The sequence below is a fragment of the Diadema antillarum genome, unplaced genomic scaffold, assembly GCF_040938485.1.
Source record: "Diadema antillarum isolate AM-2024a unplaced genomic scaffold, OU_Dant_1.0 seq00001099_RagTag, whole genome shotgun sequence".
NCBI lineage: Eukaryota > Metazoa > Echinodermata > Echinoidea > Diadematoida > Diadematidae > Diadema > Diadema antillarum.
The window spans coordinates 557,771-585,591 of NW_027271916.1; the positions used below are offsets into that span (position 1 = coordinate 557,771).

The 27,821-nt window shown below is 39.1% G+C and overlaps 1 protein-coding gene across 1 annotated transcript in view; it reads left to right on the forward strand.

Moving 5' to 3' along the window:
• Positions 1-20,699: 20,699 nt before the first annotated feature.
• LOC139743645 (PHD finger protein 14-like) overlaps positions 20,700-27,821 on the forward strand; it is a 31,258-nt gene continuing 24,136 nt past the window's right edge. Inside the window, exons 1-7 of the mRNA XM_071654112.1 lie at positions 20,700-20,769; positions 22,903-23,025; positions 24,217-24,416; positions 25,124-25,194; positions 25,993-26,048; positions 26,953-27,062; positions 27,559-27,614. Coding sequence (XP_071510213.1) covers positions 20,700-20,769; positions 22,903-23,025; positions 24,217-24,416; positions 25,124-25,194; positions 25,993-26,048; positions 26,953-27,062; positions 27,559-27,614 — 686 coding nt within the window. The remainder of the gene's footprint in view (positions 20,770-22,902; positions 23,026-24,216; positions 24,417-25,123; positions 25,195-25,992; positions 26,049-26,952; positions 27,063-27,558; positions 27,615-27,821) is intronic.

Below are 27,821 nucleotides of genomic sequence, written 5' to 3' on the forward strand. Positions count from 1 at the left end.
CGGTAGATGTCCACATTCCACACCGCGGCACGCTCCTGAGAGTGGCGCACGCTACCACCGATACCAGCACAACGGGATACCGGCCCTCGGGCCCCGTGGGCTGTGGGGCTGGCAGTCGTGCAGCTCGCTCGATGGGTGGAGCGAGCTGTGTCGCTGCGTAACTACGAATTCGACCGTGATCTTTTCTTCGACATTTGAACTTAATTCCAGTCAATGAAACTATTTCATACCTTTCTCTTAACTTTGAACGATGTTATACTGACTAAATGGTTTGAAAAGTGTCTGAAATTTCACCGGCACTGTATTGATTCATAAGTAAGTCATCTACAACATGACGACCAATCTTATCTTCCAAGTCCAAATTCTCTGTACTACCACACACTACCCACAAGCTATGGAGAACCTGGCTCCATATTGATACAGTACTGTGAGGACCAGTACTGCACTACTGTCAACAAATATAATGGGGAAAAAAAAAAGATAGTGACAACAAAGGAAATAAAATTTCTCACTCTTTTTCTTTTACTTTTTTTGTGGTTTGTTTGTTTATGTTTTTGCCAAAAAAGGAGAGTTGCTCTAGCTGACACATGTCCTGCATTCATTCAAAAAAAAGAAAAGAAAAAGAAAAGATCAGGGTGTAGGACCTACATGAGGTACTGGCTGTCTTAGCTTGTCCGAAAACTCTTTTCTTTTTTTTTTCTGTGCACTTCTCTCTCGGTCTTTGCCGAAGATACACGTGTATTATTTTGAAAAAGAAAAATGCCTGTTACTTACACTTGAACACTTGTAACTTATATTTACCGGTGACTTCTGACAGTGCTTCTCTGAAGTTGATGATATGATCTGACCTTTACGAACCCTTTTCAAGAAAAAAAAAAGAGGGATGAAAGGGGGGGGGGGGGGCATCCCAGGCCTACTCTCATGAAAGGGGGGGGGGGGGGCATCCAAGGCCTGCGTAGAGCATCATTCTCATACCCTGGACAGAGCTGTGTCAGATAAACAGAAATGTATAATTCTTAATTTCATTTTGTTACCTATGCATGATACAGGTTACAATTGTCTCTCTCTGTCATACTCTAAGGTATTTTTTTCTTAAAATAGAATTATGGTCATAATAAAAATATTTCTGTATGTACCTTGGTACCGTACTTAAAATTCTCTCTGTCTTTGCCAAAGATGTAAACTGCGAAAACTATTTGACGTTACAGACACTTCACTACACATTAGTTACGGTGTAACATTATCCTAAGGCCACGTTAAAGTCCATCAAACCAGCCAGATCTCTCTAAACCTTAGTTTCATCACAGAAAACAATGTCACACCTTTCTTCACAACATATTTTGGGTCTGGACATGACTGATTTTCATCACATTTCATTTATCAGGGCATAAACAAAGGGGCATTTTAAATTCCACCTTGTCTTATTCTATATGTCCCAGTTTGATGTGAGCTCATCAATCTACTTACCGGTATCTGGTATCTAGATAGAACAACCTCAAATTTTGCTGAATTGCACTTCAAAGAAGGAAGTAAACAAATATCACTGTCAAGATGATTTATACTCCCACTTTAAATACCGCTACTTTCCATTAAAGCCTATTCGACCTCACAAAATATTTTGTAATTATCATAATCACTATTTCTATTGACTGACTGTGCACAAATTGGAAAAGAATTTCACCACTCTGTATGGCTTCCTGATTTTGAGGCCATCAAAAATGTGCTGTTATCATGACATCACACTTTCCTCTTTAAAAATGTATCTTGCACTTTAAATATAATTTTTTTTAATGTGTTCCATTTTTCCTGTCATTTCAATTTAAAAAAAAGAAGAATTAAGTCTTATTTGCTAGTCCTTTACCGCATTCAAAGGGTTATGATTTGTTGTTGCCATGGCAACACAGTTTCTACCACTGATTAAAATGTGTCTCTTTCTTCTCCTGGCTAATGCAAACAGGACTCCACAGCTGGGATATTCAGTGGCAGGCGCAAGGTGGTTAGCAGTGCATCAAAAAGGGACCCCCCATGGATTTCTTGTGCATTTTTGTTGTTGTTGGTCTCATCAGCAATGGCCAACACAATTCTAATTATTGTCATAATTAGATATGTCTATACGGTAACATAGCATACAAAACTGTGTTAACCCCTTTCATTTTATTGCAAGAAAGTGTTTCTATGGAGCTGACAGTAACAAACTGACAACCGATGATCATGGCATAAAAGGTGAATGCACCAAACTTTTTAGGTGACACTGATTAAATAGATGATGACTCGATCCCTTCACGCAGCAAATCGTCACAGCAAACAATAAGGGTCAGGGTAAATAAACAAATAAGTAACAGGGACAGATTGATGCAAAATGACTCGTACAATCAGAGACATTTCCTCCACTTTTTTTTTTTCAATGACTTTGATCTTTAGTTTTGTCATGGATTCCTTGTGCATTTTTTTCGTTGTTGGTGGTCTCATCAACAATGGTCAACACAATTCTATATCAGGGATCCCTTTATAATTTTGTCAGGTAACTGGACAAACAGGTTACAGTTGGACATTTTTTGTGATACATGTAGGTAACATAATAGATTGTATCAACCTTCCCCACCACCACCACCTCATCTCTCTTTCTAGGTTCTCTCTCTTGTATCTCTATCTCCCCTTCAAATCCCCCAGTTACAGATTAAAATAGTTTTTGAATACTAATTCTGTGAGTTATAACTATGTCATTTTGGACGTCAGGTAGTCAAATCATATTCATTTGCAATCTTTACACTATACATGATTGAGGATTTTTTTTAATATATTTTTTTTTACTGTAATGCTCCGATTGTTCGACCATTTCCCTCCTTTTGTGTGTGTGTGAGTGTGTATGCAATATGAACTTAAATGAGGAAAAAGATAGTAAAGACAATGAGCCTGTCATGTTTGACATTTTTTTTGGGGGGGGGGGTGCAACATGACTGTTATATTCTGATGATTGAAATGATCACATGATATTTCTTTGCTGAGCTAAAAGACATTATGTGGCATAATATACACACACATGTGCATGCACAAATATGAAAAAAAAAAAGATTCATGTACTGTGACATCATAACTTGACCAAAAATTTACCATCTATTTTCAGCCTTCTTAGTTAGTCTTTTAAGAGTACTGATAGTCTTTTCATTTCATTTGTAGAATTCCAACTACAGTGCACTCCCGTTATAACGAAATGCTCGGGACCGGCAGTTTTCTTTCGTTATAACGAAATTTCGTTATAACCGAACAAATACAATATACAACGAAAACAAGGAACCACGTATATATATATTATTTTTGCTGAATACTCATCATAGTGTACACTGGAAAGCTATGTGAAGTGTGATGGGATAACTGTATTACAATAATAAACGCAAGTTCCCCTCAGAAACTGTGCGTGACACAAGGAGCGAACACAGAGTGGTGTGAAGCGTTCACCCATGCAGAGACGCTATAAATGCTTGTTCCGTTACGTATTTTCGAAAGCAATTCGCATTTTGTTGTAACGGAGCACATTTCATTTGTTCTGTTGTTCTCGGAAAAGACTTCGTTATAACGGAAATTTCGCTATAAACTGTGTTCGTTATAAGCGAATTTTGTACCACAGACTTTAATGGTGATAATTTTGGGACCAGAAGATTTACTTCGTTATAACGAAATTTTGTTATAACCGTGTTCGTTGTAACGGGAGTGCACTGTACCTATATTGAACATTTCATCCCATCTTCTCAATTTATCTTCAACAATGTTATAAAACTATAATACATTGTATAGACCACTGGACTTGATTCTCATCAGATTGTGTTATGTTATTGTGGAGCCCCCACAAATAGGACCCCCCCCTATAAATTTTTGAAGCAATTGTTTAATTATTATGTAATCATAGACAAAACACATTTTGAAAATAATGGGTATTAACAGAAACTAAGCATACAGCCCCCCCCCCCCCCCCCTACAACAGCAATACAATTATCCCCTAAATACTCAAGTTGTCCCTCCAAGGAAACACCCTGTCCCACCCCAATCCGAGAGTAAAGCATCCCAGCCCTATGGGGGTGGAAGGTGGATCCATGGTGATGCGGTATTGGTGGAGGTCAGTTGTGCTCATCACCACCATCCAAGCATCACGTGGATTCTTTCTTCTTCTTTCAATAGGTAAGAAACACACTTTCTTATCCATTATCTTTATACCAGATTATATGTTAAACTGCTTTGATTTAATTATAAACATGGTAGTTTAATGTTGTAACATTCATTGAAGCATAAAATCAATTTATATTGGAACTTTGCCATAATTTTAGAGCCAAAGAAAAGTCCAAGTTGAAAGGGTGATGAAGATATAATTATGGAGATATAACTGATATTGATTGCTTTGTCAGAGGTACGTGCACTGTGATTGATAAATTGCTATTATCATCTATATGGTATCCATAGTTGGTGTAAAGAAATATGTGTTTTGATATTTTATGTTTTATATTTTATTAAGAACTTTAATCTTAATATGTTGAAGTGAATGAATGAAGTGTTTTACATGTATGAGTATGACTGTCAACGTACACTGTATATTATCCTATGATGTGTGCTCCATGTATAATGTATATATTTACTTTTCTTGCCATAATTGAGTAAGAAACTTTGAATTCATGTGTTAACTTTGCAAGGATGTTAAGCAGCAAGTTATGGTAATGGAAGGGCAGTATGAACACATCACATACAGTGAAATCGAATAGGGGAATAGTTCACACAGTGGAAAGTATAAGAACACACCCCATGCATGCTTGTCCAAGCCCCCTAGACTAACCACAAGTACATTCCACTGCAGCCCAGTCACTGTTTTATTTTGAAAGCGCCAAACCACTCGACCCCAGGGGAAAGTGCTCTGTGCGCACTGGAAATGGGAGGGTTCATAGGTTTTTCGTGGGTCAGAATATATTCCAGACTGGAAGAGTTAAACTATAGAGAGAACCAAGAGGGCAAGAAGTGCATGGTTTCTTTATGTCAACTACCAGCCATGCTCCCAAGCGAAGAGACTAATGATATGCTCGCTGGTAGACAGAGAAAAGAGATATTGTTTTTGGCTTCTGACAAAAGTGAGAGGATGAAAACATTCTGATATTGGTACAGTGCTGTGTAGTGACAAAGTTTGTGCATTTTAATGCTTTATTGGTAAATGGTACACATTGGAAGATTTAAACAGAATACATGGGAACACAAACTTACTGTTGGATGATATAAGAAATATATTAGTCAATACTAGGTTTTCATTACTCTATGGTTTGAGATGATTTCCCCCTCTTTTTCCTTTCTCCTCCTGCCTGTCTGACTACTCCTCTCTCTTTCTCTTTCTCTCTCTCTCTCTCTCCCCTCCCTCTCGGTCTCATTGCGTATCTCAGCCCCCCCCCCCCCCCTTCTTGTCCTTTGCTCTCTGTCAATTTTGTTCTCCTTTTCATTAGGGGTGAAACACAGAGCAGTGACTTTATACAGTGCATGATATTTACACAGCATTATCAACTCAATATTAAAGATATAATGATAGCACTGGTGTTTATAAGGATAATTTGAATAGTATAGATAGTGATTATATGTATGTTACTTGTGAAGAAATGGGTTATTTTGTGATAACTAAGAGGGTTGCCAGGGCAACATCACTGCACAAATAGCAGAAGACATATATGTATAATACTTATGCACTTGGTATGTGGAACGTTTTGTATATACATGTACATGTTTATGGGGCATCCCATAGGTAGAATATTCAACGTTTAGAGCAATGTTGTGGTCAACGATAAATGTTAAGGCTTATGACCTTAGTTGACGGTATTTAAATAGCTAAAAGAATGAGAAGTTATCACACATGAAGAGACGACCCTGGTACATGTCAATCAGATGAGATTTATTATTCTCGGGAGAAGCATTTATATGTATTTGTCTCACGCAAGGTTTTCCCTTGTACATGTTGTGTGAAATATGTGAGTTGGGTCTGAAAGTAGAAGTATATACTTTTAGGGTTAAGTATGCATGAATAACCCTCAGTCCTGAGATAGATGTATTAAGTTGACAATGACTGATTGTTATATTAGGGATAGTTCTTTGAAATGTTCCTATATGGACACAGTTTTTAGCAGCTTATACTCTAATTATGTTAAGATATAATTGGTTGTAAGGATAGACGTTATCCAAGTGTGTTTACACCTACTTTTACGTACAGTAATGTGTCAAATTCTGGCATAGTAAAGATTATGTTTTGTGCTGTAAATAAGTTATTCATAATATAGACTGTCGACAATCAAAATATGGTTATGACAAGAAGAGTTTAGACTAGAGAGAGACAAACTCAGTATTACATATATTCATATTTAATCCGTTTTATGATATAAAGAATAAGTTGGTGAAGTGACAAGACATAGAAATTTCTATGAACAGAGATGAAAGTGGAACAAGATATAAATGGTTCTACAGAACCATGATTATGACAATGATTTGAGTTATGATATGAATAAAGTAGTTGTGCTCATCACCACCATTCAAGCATCACGTGGATTCTTTCTTCTTCTTTCAATAGATACGCCCCCCTCTCCGGGAGGGGCGCTACATTATCAATTGTATGTGAAAACAAACAAGCATATAGGCCCTATGGGTTAGAAATGTGAAATTGCTCATGTTATAAAAAAGCTTGTGTGTTTGTCCTAAAGGCATCATAAAATGAAATGTTTTCCTAGTTCTACAGCATACTTATGTACACACTTTGTTTTTTCAGTGTAGCAAAAAAAAAAAAAAAAAAAAAAAAAAAACTGCTGAAAACTGCTTAAATCCAATTGTGGAGAGCCAGTGGAGTAAAATGGAGTCAAATGGGCCTGAGCTTTCGATACTAGCAGAATCTTTGTCAGAGGCAAAATGACAAACAGGCAGGGAAAGCAATCATATAATAGGACTTCACACATAAAGAACAGTCAGAGACTGGCTAGGAACACAGAACAAGGAAAGCAAAAGGGGAGGGTAGGAAGTCATGGGCAAGGAGCCCAACAGGACTGGTATAGGGAAGGAACCAGGGGGGAAGGGGATTAGAGTGGGAGGTGGACAGACAAAAGGCTGAGGAGGGTCAGTGATGATCCAGATCCGAGAACCAAAGGGGGAAACCTTTGAAGGAACTGGATGAATAGGGAGGCAATATCAAACAAGATAAAGAACAACAGAGGATAAAGAAAGGGAAAGAGTGAAAAGCATGGGGGGGGGGGGGCTGAGCAAGCAGTGAGCCTTAATAAGGTGTATCAATAGGAGGCAACAAAATGAAAGTGAGTGTCAACCAACCAATGCAAGTTCTCAATCATTTCAAAGGCAATAATAATAGTAATAGTAATAATAATAATAGGGACCTAATAATAAAAGTAATAATAGTAATTAATATTGATGAAAGAAATAAAAATGATCATATAAAAAAATATGTATAAACATGAAAAAGGGAGGAAATACACAAAATCCCTGGGAGAGAAAATGCATTTTAGGTTGATGCTGGCATGAATACACATAGAACCACATTTAATTTCATTTCATGAATCCTGACTATCTGTGCAGATCAGACATCTCCCCTTTTGCTTTATATTCCACAATTTCTATCAAACTTTAGTGACCACTTCACTCTGAAAGGTGTTTGCTTGTGTTGTTGCAACAATTTGTTCCAATCAGGTCATACAAGACAACAGCAATGTATTAGTTGAAAATGTGACCTAAGCATTATTTGTGTTTGTGTCTTTATCAAGATAATGCCGTTTCTTGAAGGTGTGGTGAAGGCTAATGAAGCCATAATGATGTAAAGCTATGTTCTTTTGAAAAATTAATTATGAATGTATTCTAATCTGTATTCATAGTCTTTACATAGTTTTTAAGCAAATACCTCAAACTTTGGTACACATGATGACTGTGATATCAAAAAGTCCATGACACATCTTTGCAGTGTCCTGAATTGGTTGCTATGATAATGGCATAGCAAAAATAAAGGAAGCATGATTATTAAACCTTATCACAGGATACCAGTAATTTTCATGAATTTTGCCACCATTGTTGGCCTCGATAAGAGAATGCAAGACACTAGGTTTCCTTGACATGGTGATGGCCTGTTGTATCATAACTCAGAGAAAACCTCCCAGAGAGAAGGAAACTGGATGGAGGCAGGAGTACCTGTATACAAGGTAATCACCTTCAGTATATATACAGTACTTAACTATACATTTTGAGGTTTCATTTTGAGCAGAAATACTACCTGAAGCAAGAGGAATCATTCTGAAGGTTACAGCTCGTTATTCGAAAGGTTTGTTATTCCGAAGGCTCTTTAGTCCTAAGATTCGTTATTCTTTATTCCAAATTTCATTTTCGGATTAACAAATCTAGGGAATAACGAACCTTCGGAATAATGCCCAAATGTTCGGATTAACGAACCTTTTTTCATTTTCGGATTAAAGAACCTCTAGGTATCTAGGGAATTTGTGTGTTTCGGATTAACCAACCTTCGGAATAACGAACAGCACCCCATTCTGAAGCTGGTACTAAAAAAATTTGAGTAGTTTGATCCACAAGACTTTGTAAAGGATGGTCCATCGGTCAGTCCATTGCAAAGTCTTGTGGATCAAACTACCCTCATTTTCTTAGTAGTACATTGTAAACCTAAATCTTGGCAGGTGTAACCGCTAAATCACAGGCAGATATGCGCGACACCTTTTCCTCCTTACTGATTGATGCATTGCCTTGATAATTGCAAACTTTATGAAAATCATGCATCTAATGTTGTGGATTGAATTATATTCTCTCAACGGGCAATTCAGTTGTATGTTTACAATCAGTAGGCCTATATCTTAATGTGTAGTTGTGCAAGACACTTTTGTGCGAGTGTCGAAAGATGTCTTGCCACGGTAACAACATTTTCGTACATATAAATCATTCAAAAGTGTAGAATTCTCAAACTACTAGTATGCTGGTTTTCAAGAGATTCAAACAAAAATTGACTCAATATAAAGTTGTGCAAGATATATTAGTATACAAATGTATTCGAAGGTGTTTTTGTCATGATAATTGTAGGCCCTACATGATGGCCTAGGAAATTACAAAAAGACTTGCAGATCACACTTCTCCAGTTTTTAAGTGATTAGACAAAAGTTTAATAGCACACATGTTGGGCTAAACATAGAAGAATACGGTATACGGTATTCGTTATTCGCTATTTGTTATTCGCTATGCGTCGTCAAGTCGACCCAGTACACCATCACCCGCACCATCCGGATTTCTTCCTCCTACACAACCATCCCAGCAATCTTACTAACAATTTCTAAACTGCATCAGAATGTCAGTCTACATAATTATTTTTGCTAAAGGGCAAATCGAGACCAAAGTTGTCATCATTTCATTAACGAAAGATGGTATATACGCTGCTCAATAATCGAACAAGCACGATTCCCACGATGCTATACTATTCTATGCTATTCGGCATTTTCGAATAGTGCCCTCTTATGTGAACCCGTTTCAGAAAATCCTATCGTTCGATTCAAGCTATTCGCGTGCCCTCGAAAACGCGCAATAGCATACTTCTATGTGAACGCAGCCTTATATGCCAAATTGCATTGGGGGGGGGGGGGGGGGGGCTTTACGCACTGCTAGCCACCTTGCACCTGCAACCAAATATCCCAGCTGTGGAGTCCCGTTTACATTATAACATTTCAATCAGCACTGGGGAGAAAGTGTTGCCATGGCAACAGCAAATTATGGCCCTATAAGTGTAGTAATGGACTAGCAAATAAGACTTAATTTGCCATTTTTTCAATTAGAAATTACCAGATATATGGAACACATAAAAAAACTTGATACCGGTATTCAAAGTGCAAGATACATTTTTAAAGAGTAAAGTGTGGTGTCATGGTAACAGCACATTTTTGATGGCCTCAAAACCAGGAAGCCATACAGAGTGGTGAAATTCTTTTCCAATTTGTGCACAGTCAGTCAATAGAAATAGTGATTATGATAATTACAAAATATTCTTTGAGGTCAAATAGGCTTTAATGGAAAGTAGCGGTATTTAAAGTGGGAGTATAAATCATCTTGACAGTGATATTTGTTTACTTCCTTCTTTGAAGTGCAATTCAGCAAAATTTGAGGTTGTTCTATCTAGATACCAGATACCGGTAAGTAGATTGATGAGCTCACATCAAACTGGGACATATAGAATAAGACAAGGTGGAATTTAAAATGCCCCTTTGTTTATGCCCTGATAAATGAAATGTGATGAAAATCAGTCATGTCCAGACCCAAAATATGTTGTGAAGAAAGGTGTGACATTGTTTTCTGTGATGAAACTAAGGTTTAGAGAGATCTGGCTGGTTTGATGGACTTTAACGTGGCCTTAGGATAATGTTACACCGTAACTAATGTGTAGTGAAGTGTCTGTAACGTCAAATAGTTTTCGCAGTTTACATCTTTGGCAAAGACAGAGAGAATTTTAAGTACGGTACCAAGGTACATACAGAAATATTTTTATTATGACCATAATTCTATTTTAAGAAAAAAATACCTTAGAGTATGACAGAGAGAGACAATTGTAACCTGTATCATGCATAGGTAACAAAATGAAATTAAGAATTATACATTTCTGTTTATCTGACACAGCTCTGTCCAGGGTATGAGAATGATGCTCTACGCAGGCCTTGGATGCCCCCCCCCCCCCCCCTTTCATGAGAGCAGGCCTGGGATGCCCCCCCCCCCCCTTTCATCCCCCTTTTTTTTTTTCTTGAAAAGGGTTCGTAAAGGTCAGATCATATCATCAACTTCAGAGAAGCACTGTCAGAAATCACCGGTAAATATAAGTTAAATAATATCTTCGGCAAAGACCGAGAGAGAAGTGCATAGAAAAAGAAAAAGAGTTTCCAGACAAGCTAAGACAGCCAGTACCTCATGTAGGTCCTACACCCTGATCTTTTCTTTTTTCTTTTTTTTTTTTTTCTTTTTTTGAATGAATGCAGGACATGTGTCAGCTTGGGCAACTCTCCTTTTTTGGCAAAAACATAAACACACAAACTACAAAAAAAAGTAAAAGAAAAAGAGTGAGAAATTTTAATTCCTTTGTTATCACTATCTTTTTTTTTTACCCATTATTTGTTGACAGTAGTACGATACTGGTCCTCACAGTACTGTATCAATAATGGAGTCAGGTTCTCCATAGCTTGTGGGTAGTGTGTGGTAGTACAGAGAATTTGGACTTGCAAGATAAGATTGGTCGTCATGTTGTTGATGACTTACTTATAAATCAATACAGTACCGGTGAAATTTCAGACTCTTTTCAAACCATTTAGTCAGTATAACATTGTTCAAAGTTAAGAGAAAGGTATGAAATAGTTTCATTGACTGGAATTAAGTTCAAATGTCGAAGAAAAGATCACGGTCGACTTCGTAGCTACGCAGCGACACAGCTCGCTCCACCCATCGAGCGAGCTGCACGACTGCCAGCCCCACAGCCCACGGGGCCCCGAGGGCCGGTATCCCGTTGTGCTGGTATCGGTGGTAGCGTGCGCCACTCTCAGCAGCGTGCCACGGTGTGGAATGTGGACATCTACCGAACGAAGACGATCATCATTCGACATAGATATTCGTTTCATTTTTCTTACTTGAATTATTCCTTTGCCCACAAAATGTCACCAAGGATAGAAAACACATGCACCTATATGAAATACTATATTTTATTGTTGGTCATTGACATCTTATGGAAATTTCTCAACAAATTTCACCTTTATTTACCAAACAGGCTGTCGTCACAAGTTGGGCTGGTATCGGTGGGAGGGGTGGCCAACAGGGAGCGAGCGAGCGCCACTCTCAGCCGGCTAGCCTAGCCTCTCAGCAGCTAGCTAGCAGCGCGCGTCCCGCGATATGGAAACCAACAAGTACGAACGAAGACGAATCGACATTACAATAGACATTTGTTTCATTTTTCATATTGAAATGATTCCTCTGCTCGTGAAAATGTCACCAAGGATAGAAAACACATATACCTATGTAAAATACTACATTTTATTGCTGGTCATAAGCATTTGATGGAAATTTCTCAACAAATTTCACCTTACCATACAGGCTGTCGTCACAAGAAAAAGCTCCGTCACCGAGATTCTCAGAGCAGGGAAGATACCGTGAAATATTGCTTTGCAGCATCAGAAAATAAAAAGGAATTGCCTTTAAAATGCGATAAAGCATTTGTTCATACATCATTCCACTAACCTATGCAATTTTAATGACTAAAATGTGTTTTATTCTGCAAAAATCTGGCACAAATAAAGTTGGGTCGAGTTGTCCAATCGCAAACCCGACCCTGGACAACTCGACCCGGTCGAGCTGTCCAGGGGTAGGGACGAGTTGTCCAGGGACGACTTATCCCGCGGTCGAGTTGTCCAGGACCCATTATACATGCCCTGACTGGCAGTGATTATCTATAGAGAATTTAGGATTCATGGGGTCAAAGGTCAAGGGCCACACTGCAAAATTTTACTATTTCCCTCATATTTATGTAATGCCAGCAGGATTATTAGTTTTTTTTTACACTTGGTATATGCATGTATAACTTAATGGAGATTCTCTGGAAACTTTTTTTGGGGGGGCCTCAAAGGTCAAAATGTCAAAGATCAAGGGAAAGTGCTGAACTATAACTTTTTCCTCCGTATCTCAGAAGTGGCTCAAGTTATCTGTTCTGCCTGACAGTGATTATCCAAAGGCTTGGTAACAATGTACTTTTCAATACAGAAATTGCACTTTTTCTCCATGCCTTGAAAATTACTTAATGCATAAACTTATGAATAGGTCAAAGTCAAGTTAAAATCCTTAAATCCCCAAATACATGCTCTCCTATTCATCCAATTAAACCTATATAGGAAGGTGAACATTCAAGACATTTGTGAAAAACTTGTCATTTTAACATTTTGCCAATTTTGTGAAAATGTAATCACACATTGTCCACATGTACTATAGACCTACTAGGAGAATCATGCATTATGGCGGAGGCATAACAGTCGACTTAGCGACATTTCTAGTTTAAATGGAAAGAGTTCCACTGTTTGTATGGTCCCGAGTGGCATGCGTCACAGCAGGTCACATATAGGGCCAAAGTACTAAGTACTGGCATGACATTTTACGTTTTCAACGTCTGAACCACGATTACGTCGATATTTTGCGAGCGAGAAAATTGTGCATACACAGAAAAAGACCAAAAAAAAAATAAAAAATAGACCCGTTCATTAATGTGTCTTTAAAAAGCAGATTGAACAAACGTGCATTAATTCATGGTCTTGGCAGCGGCGATATTTTTTTTTCTAGAGGCATTCACTTTTCTTTGCCTGTTTCTTCTCTTTCATTCCACTTCCTTCATTCCCTCCCCCTCCCTCCCCCCCCCCCTCTCTCTCTCTCTCACTCTCTCTCTCCGATTGTGCTGCAAGGTATATAGTATCAAAGCAGTGGCGGATCGGAGGGGGCCCCCTCTTTATTTTTTGTTCCAAAACAAAAGAAATAAAAAGTGGAATTTGGTATGAAGACGCCTCCCCTTTACGGAATTCCTGGACCCGCCCCTGCAGAGAGCAAGCCGCTGTGTTATGAGTATATGATATGACCATAATTTATTTAAATGGAAAGAGTTCCATTTGTAGTACATGGTCCCGAGTGGCATGCGTCACAGCATATAATACGTCACGTATAGGACCAAAGTATACTATAAGTACTGACATGACATTTTACGTTTTCAACGTCTGAACCACGATTACGTCAATATTTTGCGAGCGAGAAAATTGTGCATGTATTATAGAAAAAGACCCCCTCCCCCCCCCTAAAAAAAAATAGACCTGTTCAGCTCTGTTTAGCTGTCATTATAGGCGGGTGTGCGATCGAAAGTCATATGTATATCATCCTATAGGTCCTTATGCCGAAATTAATACAATCACATTTATTTTTTCTTTCATTTTTTTTTTCCCAACGGGAGGGGGTTGCATATAATGGGGTGGGGGGGTGATTGTACAAGCCATCACCCCTCCTTTAAGAGCGGGATGGGGGGGGGGGGGTGCATCCCCCCATACATAGCTCCCGGAATTTACATCCATGCATGTCGCCCAACACTGTCCAAAATAATGACAAAATATATATATTATGAGACACCCATTTATTCGTGTAGCTGCATGTTTTACCAACAACAATGAATTAATTTAGATACAACATGCGGCATAAAGGGATCCAAAGGGGGCGCCCCGGGCACCCCTTATAAACATAAGAAATAAAACGAAAAATGAAAGGGGGCACCCACCTCCTTTGATTTCTTAAAGAAACCATCTTTGTCAGCCAAGCGCGCCGGAACAATATGTTGTTGTTGTTGTTTGTTTGAATGTTGGGTTTTTTTTTTTTTTGGGGGGGGGGGGGGCCAAAATGTCGACGAGGGCACATTATGTGACGGTGTGAAATCCTCGGCGAGGGAGCGAAGCGACCGAGCGGGGGTACCATTTACGGAGTACAAAAGTCGGTTTATAGAGCATTTTGTTAAAAGCACATTTCTATAGGAAATTACACATAGTGGAAAAATTAGTGCGAAGGAATGATTAATGATATACGGGGATACATTAAATTTTTATGTGACGATGTAAGATCCTCGGCGAGGGAGCGAAGCGACCGAGCAGGGGGAGGGTGTGATGGGAGGGGAATATCCCCCTCCCACGGTAGGGACGATTGTAAAAACAGAGGATATACAAAAGTCGCGTTTATAGAGCATTTAACAGCAGATTTTTAGGCATTAAACATGGCGAAAAAAAATAGTTTTAAGGACTATGATTACAACATACGGAGGTACATTGATGTGACGGTGTGAGATCCTCGGCGAGGGAGCGAATCGATCGAGCGGGGGAGGGTGTGGGAGGGGGTATCACGGTCGGGACTTTTTGTAAACACACACACACACACACAAAAACAGAGTGTAAAAGTCGCGTTTACAGAATATCTTATTCAAATTTCTAGGGAATTACTACTGGCATAGTACAACAAACATCACTGCGAAGGACTATCATCATAACTTATGAAAACTGTTCATTTTACTTTTTGTACGGGCACATTGCCATTCGTCTGAAATGTATTCATTTAAAGCTTGAACATGATCGCATTGTTCGAGCACTGAAGATTATTCTTATGTTGCTAAAAAGCATAGAAGAAAGGAAAAATGTATAAAGGTTTACTAAAGGTATGTTTCAGGGGGCATACTCGAGGACGTGAGGCTACCATCTATACACTAAATTATTTACTCATAAGTAAATATTAGTGTACAGATACTAAATTACATGTATTAATAATGAATTATGATTTTCGATCTGTTAGGGGCGAAAATTTTCAGTTATGATATAAAATTGACAACTTTTAGACAAGAAAAGCGCCTTCATTGTTCATTTTGGTCTTTAAATAATTGATTAATTATTTGTTACACGCAGGGGCACTTGAGGGGTGGAGGGCAAAAACTCGTTTTGAGGAGGTGAGGCTACCATCTATACACTAAATGTACTCATAAGTAAATATTAGTGTACAGATACTAAATTATGTGTATTAATAATGAATTATGATTTTCGATCTGTTAGGGGCGAAAATTTTCAGTTATGAAATAAAATTGACAACTTTTAGACAAGAAAAGCGCCTTCATTGTTTGGTCTTTAAATAATTGATTAATTATTTGTTACATGCAGGGGGCACTTGAGGGGGGGGGGGGGGGGAGGGCAAAAACTCGTTTTGCCCCCCCCCGCTTCCGGCGCCCTTGTTGTCAGCCGATTGTAGTGACAGCAGAATATAGCGCTGAAGTTTGTTTCTCTTTTTTTTCCTATTTTTTTTTTTATTTTTGCTTGTCAGCTGACGAAACCCGAAAGTGGCACCAAAAATGCTTCTCGGCGCCCCACCCCTTTTCGGAATTCCTGGATTTGCCCTTGTACGAGTTCAGTACTTGTCCAGAAGCGACAAGTTTCCCTAAAGTTATAATAAAGTGGGTATACAGGCCCATCATCTTATCTTCTAACTGGCTGTTAATATGAGAATATCTCTTTTCAACGTATACTTTGCCGCCATGCCACTAGTTGCTGATGGACTCTGTCCGAGACGGTCTCATCGCATCGGAGATGAGTCCCCGTGATTCAGGCCACCCATGGCTACCTTCTGGCGACGATGTGAAGAGTAATATTCAGACATAGCGGCATACTTAGCGAGTGTTATACTATAAGTAGGCCTACTGGTATTCAAAAGGGATGATACAGTTTCGGTTGAGATGGGGCTTCAGGTTTCCAACTTATTTTGATCATTTTTTTTTTTTTTTTTGTGCCTGTGTGTGGAGATAATAAGAAACCTCTTCTTCTTCTTCGTGTATACTGTCCAACACCCCTTAGTAGGGGCCAACCGGACAGGATGAAGTATGTAAGAGCGTTAACTCTAAGAGGAATTCAAGGTTTAAGAGATGAAAATTGTTTTTGAAATGGCCGAGATATTCAAAACAAAGTTATCTTAATAATAGGCGGGATCCACCTTTTACATGCATTAGCTTTGCTTATTTTACTTTGTTTTCAAATATCTCAGTCATTTTAAAACCGCTTTTCATCATTATTGTAAACTTTGAATTTCTCTTAAAATTGTATGCTGTTTAACACTTCATAATAAGGAGTGCTTTTTAAGCATCGTGCAGAAAGGTAAAAACTGAATTCTCACCTCAACCAAAATTATTGGCCTGAAATTGGCATCCTCACGACTGCAAGCTTACACATAATTTCGTGATACTAGTATATTATGGTAACAAAAAAAAAATAGCCGACAACTTCAGTCCATACTACGCTCTCACGCACGTACTTGTATTCTCTTGTATGAGCTGTTATTTTTCGCAAGTCAATGTTATCAGACCGCGAATCTTTGGGTATAGAACACGTACGACAGCCGCGTGTCAATTCGCGAAAACAACATCTGGCGAAAATGTCCCCGACCTCGTCATTCGCGAAAATATCTGTACGCGAAAATAACAGCTTTTAGTACATTCTTCGGTCCGGTCATCGAGTCCTCGTCCCCCGGCCACCGTGCGTTTTTAATTTCGCTGTAAAATTATGCACCCACACGACTTGATCCGTCGCGGTGACCCCTGGAGCTGAGGTACGTTGTTCTCGCTTAATTTGTACTTTTTAATAACGAAAAAGAAAAAATGGCAGTTCATAGACGTACCGAACAAATAAACGAATTTGATACGGTGGTTGGCTCAGGCTGGAGTGGAGTCTGAGACTGAGGTTGGTTACACGCCACTCGAGTCTAGTAATGTAAGTGCAGGTCAATTTACAGTAACATGGTCGTGCATGCCCGTGCTCTTATAAGGCCGTATGCTGTGTACCGGTATTTGGTAGGCGGTAGGCCTGGTGCGGCTGGCTGGCTGCGCGCTGCGGATCCGGATGGCAGTAGGCCTATTCTACCTGTATGCTGCATGCAGCTCACAATGTAAACTCATGACATTTTAATATCAAATTAAACAGCATGTAGGATAATTCAGTGTAGCTGTGCTTTGACTCACTTCTACTTGACACTGAGCTTACACTGGCTGAAAATACAGTGAAATAGGCCGTGAAATATATACATCTGTACTCTAATTCAGTGTCCATTGTCATCAGAATCTTGACAGAATGTCAGTTTTCGTAATTTCCTCCACCATCCACATGATTCATTCAGGGCCAGGGCCAGGCCAGGGGCCAGCGCAGGGGTTAGGGGAATAGCTATAGAATGGAGCCTAAGATAGCATGTGAATGTGAGAGATTGACAAAATGTTTGTGTAGACTGTAGAACAGGTTCTAGTGCACATAACCATTTGGCATTGGTGGTCGGTCTACAGCACTCGGCAGACCCTCCTCTGCAGTGCTAGGGCAGTGGCAGTGCAGTGCAGAACTTAATTGTATGGTTGGGGCACCACCTATCGACAGGGCACCTTCCCATCGACACCCTGCGTATCATGGCTGTTTGCGTATAGAACAAAAAAGTACGCGCGGGATTAAGTGTCATTAGCTATAAAAACAATAAAAACGAAGAAACGAAAATCAAACTCAAACAAACCAAGCTAAAAATTACACATCCGATCAGTAACGACGCATGGCTGTGAAATTCACGTGTATTACCTATGGCCTGTGAAATTCACGTGTATACCTATGCTGTGAAATTCACGTGTATACCTATGGAGGAGAGGGGGTGTCGATCGCAAGGTTCCCTTTTTAGCTGCGCGAAGAAAACGGAACGCACGCACTAAAATTGCGCTATTTTAAAACGGAGATTCATAATCAACGAGACGGTCACGACATTCAAAACTGCAGTATTTATGGCATATTTGAGGTAAGAATTAGGCGGATTTGTATTATATTTTTAGAATAAACAAGCTACAGATCCTTAGGGTGTCGATACGTGGTACCCCCAACCCTACAGTCCAACGTCAGATTTACATAGTTCACATTATTTCTAGTCATGCTCAGACTCGAGTCATCACTAGGGGGTAGCCTGACCAGACGCCCTGTTGCTATTTATACAGCGACTGGGCTGTGTATAGTTAGGCTGTGTATAGGCGCAAGGGCCAACTCGGACTATTTGGCACAAATGGCAGGTCTGGTGTGGTGTATTATTTATATAGACAGTGACTTTTAAAAAACATTCCTTTATCATAGGTCTATTTGTCTATGTACAGCTAAAAACAATACTCCTCTAGACTAGTATTAATGAAGCAGGGATGTTCTGCACCTCATGCTTGAAGAGATTTGCAGATCAAAGGTGGTGCATGGTGGTGGTGCTGACTAGTTCTTCTGCCAGTCTGCATCTGGCAGGATACATGTTCCATAACCTGATCTCTGGTAGACAAGAATCTGTGCAAAGGGTATCTGGAATTGATGGGTGTGTTCACGGAGTGATGTTGTTACTGGGATCAGCGATGCCGGAGGGATGTCCATTATACTCTTGTTGATGATAGTCATACGGTGCATCATCAGCATCTTGCACTGTGCAATGCTTTCATGTGGAAGTGGCTATTGTTTGGAGTTTGCTCAGCATTGTTGATGTCAGAAACAATTATTCACTATGCTAACATAACAGAGCCCAAACCTCTACCAAGGAGCTCATTTTCATCCATTATACCCACCATGCTGGAAATCTTTCAATTTTCCAAAATAGAATCCTTGTGCTTTTATATATATAAATAAATGTCATCACCTTCCAGCTATGTGGCGATGCAATCACCTGACCAAATCACGCGCTTTACAGTATCTATGCAAGTCTCAAATATTTGCAGCTTGAACTGCCAAGTTTACTGATCCTGTCTGCCAAAAAGATTAAGAATCATTCAAAAATCCATAAAAATTCCCAGATCACTACAAAAATTGAATCATGTTTCTTGTGTCAATGTTATGAACTTTTCCTGCAAGTTTCATTCAAATCCGTTCACAACTTTGAGTTATTTTGCAAACAGACAAACAAACCAACACCGACGAAAGCATAACCTTCTCCTTCCTTGGTGAAAGTAAAAATAGATCTGGTCAATTCCATGGAAAGGTTGCATTTTATGAAAACCAAATTATTGAGTGTAGATGATTAATGAAGCTTAATTACATACATTGTAGATGATCTGGTATTGTTTACTCAAAGCATCCTTTCACAACGGATATTTTGATACCTCATTTGTGAACATCGGTGAACGTGGAGTGAAGTTATGTCCAAAAAACCGTCATTTTTCAAGAAAATTGCCAGTTTTTGCAGAATTTATGTATCATTTCTGATACACTATTATGACCATAATACAGCTTGTGTAATTCTCAGATGGCTTATTTTCTGAATGTTCTTTGGTCATTGATTGGTTATATGATGTTCTAGAACTTGTTCCGGCATCAGTAAATATTATTCCCTCAATCTCAAAATGTGGTAGTTGATAGCGTCCCATAAGTCACGTTTTTGTGTCCCATCAGTCACACTGGTTTTCCCTATCCTGCTACTGTACCAATGAGTAGATATTGATATCACTTGGCTCAGGGTAAGCACCAACCCTTTGCTACATTCAGGAAAGAAAATATCTTTCCAGAGACTCTGTGTGTAAGAATATTTCAGAAGTTACTTTCCCATGTGAAAAACAGTGGTCCTCAAATGTCCCATAAGTCACGACAGCAATTTTTCGTTGCTGTACATAATGCAATGATACTTTTCAAACTAAGTATGGTGTTTTCATAAACTGTGATATGATGGATCTAACCATGAACTGAGAAATATGCATTTGATGCAACTATTTTCTCAAAATACTGGTTTGAAATTGCCGAAAATTGTCAATTTGTCCCATAAGTCACAATGGAATTGACCATCTAGCTAACGTTAAGCCTAATTACATTTTGCTGTGATTACTGATACTGTGTGAATGTTCCAGTGCTTTCAGTCAAGTCTCTACTGACTGTAGCATAAAATAAACTGCAACCAGCCTGAGCACGCTCCCAGGCCCACTTTGCCAATGGAGCGTCCCAGGATTAATACAAATTGTAGGTAGACCCTGTACATTACATAAGAGTCTACACTAAGTATGATGAATTTCACAACATCATCGCATGTACTTTATAGGTCGAGTCTTTGACAGAGTGCAACAAGCAAGAGCATCATAGCTACAGTGTACGCCAGCCATGGATGACATGGAGACCAATGGGGCAAGTGATGAACCAGAGGAGGTGCAGTTCCTGTACAAAGCAATGTGTAAGTTTGTCCCAAGAAGAATTGATCGTCTATTTATATGTTCAAAACCTATTAAAATGTTTTCAAAATTATGGAGTGTCAACATGAACTTTTTGATAACACAATGTACCTGTGGAATGGATACCTGTGGTCAGTATGGATGATACTGAATACAGGATTTAAGCCTCTACAGCGGCATTCAGGTCTAGATTTGTAGATAAATTGTAAACGCTTGTAGTTTGCTGGGTCATAGCATTGGCAGGTGGGATGGCATCAATCTTTTAAGAGTACATGTAGGCTATCTAATGGGTTCATTCTTCCAAAGCTTGTCGGGACCAATTTCAAAACTGTACCTCATGGAGACACTGGGTGCATCTATGCAAGTTTTTTTTTTTTTTTCACATACCCGGTAATTATGATTTTCCTCCTGAGAAAGTCTTCAATCAAAATTTTTGAAACTTGTAATTCATATATATTCAACCTCTGTGTACAAATTTACTCTGCAATCCTCTGTTCCGACGGTTCACTGTACAGACCTGGCTTGTAGTTTAATTTGTGGGCTTCTTGAAGTACTTGCCTTCAGTTTCAGTTGCCTCATGTACCACTGGCACTGGCTGTGGCGCTTCTTAAGTCCAATTTGAAGTTGATGGCATTCATGCAACTGCAAGCTCGAGGCGAGCTGATTGCCCCTTTATACTGGGAACTGCATTGACTTTGAGATGATATACGTTTTTTAAACCCAGCTTGGCCCTCGAGACGTCTCATCCCTGTGTCTGCCTCCAAAATGAGTGATGCATATATTAAACTTCCGTTAGTAATCTCAATCAAAGTCGGACTTGGTGCTCTGTGTGAAGGGAATCCATTGTGATGTATTTCAAGTTTAAAAAAAAAAGTTTTATTTCTGGATTTTTCTTGAATGTGCAATAACATCCTCCAATGACACAGGTACCTATACTTGACATGATGATGGCAGATGTTAACAAAATCTAGTAATTGCACAATTTATGTTAAACCTGCTAAGATAAATGACTAATTTGTCCTGGACCTACTACTTGTAATCTGATCCCAACACAGAGCCTAGTGCAGTGTGTGCGTACACAAGCATTTGAAAAAGCATCACAGGCTTTGTGATAGCACTAGAGATGTTTGGCACAGCAGTGGTAGATCATCTGGTTAAACCATTTACCATGCATGTAGTGTATGAAAAGTAAATGCTACATCTTGTTGAGTGAACATTGCAGCAGGCTTGAGATAAGAATGATATCTAGCAGTGACCTGTAGATTGAATTAATGAGCCTTATTTGCAGGTACCAGGTGGTGTACAACACAAATTATTCTGAAAAAAGAGTTGTCAATGTCACATTTGACAATATACAATTTCATATTTCCTCTACAACTTCAAGGACAACAAGGTAGCCGTCAACACAGACCATCTCTTGACACCCATGCCCTCTACAAACACTAGAAATTATCATTCAAACAAGTTCAAATCTGTACCTGCATGAACCCGGCTGTACCAGAAATCTTTTTCCCCCCAAGGACTATACTGGCATGGAGTGCGCTCCCAATCAGCATCCTGGCTTCCTTATCAATAGAAGCCTTTAAGGGTGCACTCACATCACTCAACCACTGAATGATGTGGCTTTTTACTTGCACCTTGTATTATAAGCACAGTCTACCTGCACTGCACGGGACACTCACTAGTCCTCTTGACGCTACATTTAAGTGATGGATCCTGAAGTAGAAGAAGTAGAAGACGAAGAAGTATCTAATACTGCTCTGCTGTTGTTGTTTTTTTTTTGTGTGTGCACATCTATTCATACTAGCTTTTACTTTAATTTCTTCCTTAAGTTTGTAAATATCAAGTGTGACAAGACCAGTAGCCTTTTATATGTGATAACAAAAAGCACAAATCGTGAATCTGCATTCTAGCTAAGGTTCCTCAAAGCATCTCCAAAGGATGTGTTGAAAGTGAAAGGCATCAGTGTATCGCGCTGAGTACCAAGTTATTGAGCTACTTGTATTATACCAAAGGAACCATTCCGTTGATATTGCATAAAATGTAGAACTTTAGTCTCTTGACAATGTGGATTGATTTTGTCTCTCTGCTCAGAATAAATATTTGAAAATGCCCCGTTCATTCCTAAAATGCAGACCAAAGGGACCCAAAGAAACGCAGAGTGAAGCCTGTCGACCATCGTCTCCTTCAGATCGACTTTGGCCTGAGTGACAGTGACAGTGACAGTGACTTTGAATTTAAAGGTGACCGTGAAAGTGGTAGGTAGCTTAACCCTTTGTCTACAGTGTGCTCCCGTTATAACGAAGTCCTCGGGACCGGCAGTTTTTTTTCGTTATATCGGAATTTCGTTGTAACTGAACAAATAAACAATAGAAATACAAAGAGTGGATGACATTGCAGCCCAAATTTTTACTTCGTTATAACTGGAATTTCGTTAAAACTGTGTTCGTTATAATGGGAGTGCACTGTACCATGTTCGCCTGCCTGTCTCAGTTGACGGCTTGCCAACCGATCATCGAAAGATCCCAATATGCCACCGTACATAGAGCTTGTGATGCATGGTGACGGAATAGCGGTGATTCATAGGGATTCTTTCAATACCATTAATGTATTCTAATTTTCTGGAGAGGATGTGTCTTATAAGAAAAATACTAATGTAGGGGTACTTTCCAGACCAATGTGTGATCGTGACTGAGAATACAATTTTAGAGTGTGTTTTTAGGTTGTGAATAATGGCCATTTGCAAGAGAAAGAGCAAGCTGCAATTTTCTCTACATTTTTTGCATTTCTACCATAAATACTTTTATAAAAAGTTGCATGCCTTTGTGAAACATAATGCTTTCCAAAATGCACTCATGCATTGTGGTCTCAGAATAATGTGGCATGCGGGATACACAGTGGCACTGCACACACAGAGGTGGGCAGAAGCATAGGGCACAAAACTCTTGAGAATGAATACTGGCTATCAAACATCCTTGTCAACATGCCTTGTCAATTATGCTAGAGTGTTCTTTGATTTAGTTGTTTACTTTTTTTTGGGGGGGGGGGGGAGGGGAGACTTAACTTGACTCATTACTTGTTTACAAAAGAAAGCTGAATGCAAGCAGTATGCAGTAACTGGTGGTCATTCGCTTTGTCATTGAATATTGTATACACCAAGTATTTCCTGAATTTTGCAAGTCGGGTGCCATTCGCGAAATTAAAGACATGAAAATAATAACTCTGATCCCGTTATGAATGTGACGCTCACCTATGCATTTCTCCGTTCAGTAAAGAACTCGCGAAATCGTTGTGATGTCCTGATTTACGAAAATTTAGACTTGCTAAATAAATGACGTATACAGTGCTGTTAACGTAATGGGACAGAGGACACATAAAGGACACAGGGGTGTCTTTGCCCCTCTTTGATACATTTTTACAATGTACCTGCACTACTTTGTTATCAACAGACTCTGGTGGTTCTCATGATGGTGGAGACTTGGGCAGCAGCGACGAGGACCAATCGGACGAAGATGACGACAGTGAAGAAGAAGATGATGATGAGAGCAGTGATACAGACAAGGATTCAACATACTCAGATAGTGAGCAGAAGTTGACTGTTGGTCAGCTGATTTCAAGAGCAAAGACCAAAAAAGGAGGCTCCCAACCGGTATGTGTAATTTCTGCCACTCCCACTTGTCTGACAGCCGGGCTCAAAACCCACAAAAAGTATTTAATCCTCAAAATGAATTTTCACTTTTCTACATAGTCTAAAAGAGTAACCTCTAAGCTTTGAAATAATGTATAACTTGTTAAAATTGGACCAGCCTCACTCATTAAAGAAGTAATTGAAATAAGAGAGAGTTTGATAGGAAGTGCAGTTTAATAGAAAAGGGATAAAAGAGGATATAAAGATTAGGGTCGCTCAGGCGTGCTGTGCAGAAATATCAATGAAAATCACAGTGAAAGCAGTGCTTGTCTGACAAATATGGTCCTGAAAAACTGCTGATATCTTGATTTCAGTTTTGTTTTAAGCCGCCAAATTTTGACAGTAGGTAGAGGAGAGATGAAGTCTCCCTGGTAAGATAAACTACTGAGAATCTGAGTTGGTAGACCCAAATGACTAGTTTGGTCCTTTGCAGTGTATCCTAATCGGTGACTTTTGGGGTTTTAAGCTGGGTAGTCACATAGAATTATTCAGTTCATATTTGAGGGAGGGGTACAAAGGGGAAGAGGTCACAAAAAGGGGTGGCATTTCTCTTAGTCTGACTTTTGATATGAAATAGAGCAAACCAAGTGTCTGTATCATGTCATATCCAAGGTGATAGAGAAAGTATTGAGTTTGGTGATAACTAGGTGACATCCCATCATTTTCAGCCACATTCAGAAGGTCGTTCTCTGGACAAACTGAAGATCGTCATCTGCTCGGTGTGTCTGGGTGAAGTAAGGTAAGATTACAGAAGTGAAGGCATATCATTCATGAGCAAGGTGCTGTGTTATATGAAAGTCCATAGTTAAGGTAGAATCTTCAACATTCCATTTGTAGAATCATTCGTAGCTCTCTCTTGAATTGTCTCGTAAAAAAGGCAGTAGGGGAACTGAAATAGGTTATTTTGATGTCTTTGTTGATGTTTGTTGTTCATTAGTCTATTCATAATATTGCCTGAAGAGGTAAGATTGGATTTTGTGAACTTTTCGGAGCAGGTCAACTGTGGTTGATGGAACAGGTGATTAATTTTTGGTACCTTGTGGACTGTAGCATAATCTTGATCCAGGATTAAACAGTCATAGTATAATACTAAGATACAGTGTATGACTGTGTAGGCCCTATAGTGCCTTTGCATGTTCCTTCAAATCTACTTTTTTCGCATTGTTCCCCATGTGTATTCAGCTCAGGACTCTCTTTGTCCCGAATTCATGAAGGTGGTACAATACTTATCCATGGTTTAAACCATGGACACAGACCATGGGGCGCCAAGTGTCGCATGGAATATTTCGTTAAGAAACCAGTCATTTCGTCAACGAAATGATTATTTTGTAACGAAATGACAACATTTCGTAGCATTATAAACATTTCGTCCAACGAAATGACTGATTTTGTAACAAAATATTCCATGTGACACTCAGCGCCCCATGGTCTTTGTCCATTGTTTAAACCATGGACAAGATTGTACCACCTTCGTAAATTTGGACCATTTAGTCTACATTGCTGATTTTGAGTCTGTTTGCTTACATTTTCCCCACAGTGAGGACACAGATGAGATTGTGGAATGTGATATGTGTGGCGTGCCTGTACACGAAGGTAAGGACTGTGCTATAGGGAGTAATAAATGAAATATTTAATATAATTTCAGTGTTATCTTTGTGAGCTTTAAATGAGACATGCTATCTCCCCTAGATTGGCAGCAGGGCACATCTGCTTCCTGTAACCAAGAGGTTTAAAGGAGACCTCCGGATGATTTTCAGAATTTTGCATTTGAACAACTATAAATTAGTTATACTGAGTACAGAGTCTCAAAATTTATAGTGATTGGGGTGAGGAATGAGAATGATTTCAAAGGTTATAACCAATTCCTATGGACAAGGATGATGACATGGCAGCCTCACCATAAGAATGCATGAGTCGGGGCTCAAGGAAGCGGAACAAAAGAAGAAAGCATGCATAGATTTCACACAGGTGAACTTGTTAAGCAAGCGATACTGTAATGGAATTACAGTGCTACATTTCTATAATATGTGAGCCTCCGATGTCATCAACATTGTTCAGTGTTCTGTGTTTAAGATCTTTCAGAGTGTTGGTCTTTGCTCAAGGATCTCAATAAATTCCATATATCTATATGTGCTACATAAGGTGAAATTATGAAAATCATCTGGAATGCCCCTTTAATTGATTGGATGGCTGATAATTTTCTATAAACCTTGTGATTTACATTGTACAGAATGCAATACTGACTTGAATTTGAAACATGATTTCTTTGTAGAAAGCACAAAACAAAACAAAACAAAACAGAATAAAAAACTAACAGATAAACCAACATATAGTACAGTAACCTGTGGTGAAAATCAGTGAAGCAGTGTTCCCTCTATTTGATTTCTAGTTCTCTTGTCATATTGATTTCTTTCTCCTCTAGAGCTGTGCTACTTGTGTGCAAGAAGGATATTAAACCTCATTGCTTGGTTCCTCATCTGTGCCTCTCCCATTATAGGTTGCTACGGTGAACACCAGAGTGATGCAGACTCCACGTCCAGCACTCAGACGGCCAGCTCCACTGAGCCCTGGTTTTGTGACCCCTGCAAGGCTGGCGTGGCAAACCCAGTAAGCATACATCTTCACCTCAGAAGAAAGCCATAAGAGAGAGAGAGGAAATGTAAAGGAAGTCTATCATTATTTAGTGCCTGATTGAACTTATGTGGATATTTTAGCAATTGTTTGGAAGTGAAGGAGCAGCGTCATTTCTTTATGTTTCATAAGTATTGAAGGTGGTCAAATGAAATTCTGCCTTCACTGTTTCCTCACAAACTTCAGGAAAGAAAAGAAACAGGAAGAAAAATCTTAAGCAGTGCAGAGCAGTTTGTCTTTCTAGTAGCTTTAATGATTATCCTTGCACAAAATTTAGATGATGCACGTGAGAAATGATCCTGTTTAGGTCAAACTACATCCTACAAAAGTGGAGAGAACTTTTGTCCATCTAATGGATACACAACTAATTTGTTAGAAATTGTAGCAGGTAAGTAATTGAATGTCAATGCTTTTTGAGTGTCCATTCCCTTGTGTTTTGTTAAGTTTTGAAGTGTTGTTTGTTCAACTGCAGACTTGTGAATTATGCCCGAATCTTGGAGGGATTTTCAAAGAAACTGATGCTGGCAGGTGAGTATGCAAGACAGCAGTCCATTTCAAGTCATAAATCAGTGCTATTTATATGTTACTGAAATAAGTTTGCATGCAATTTAGAAATACATTTATGAGTGTAAAGATGTGTGAAGCCTTAACCCTATTTTAACTGGGGAGGGAGGGGTGGTCAAATTGACCCCCCTCTCGACATTTCGCGCCACGATTCCGCAACGTGCAAAGATT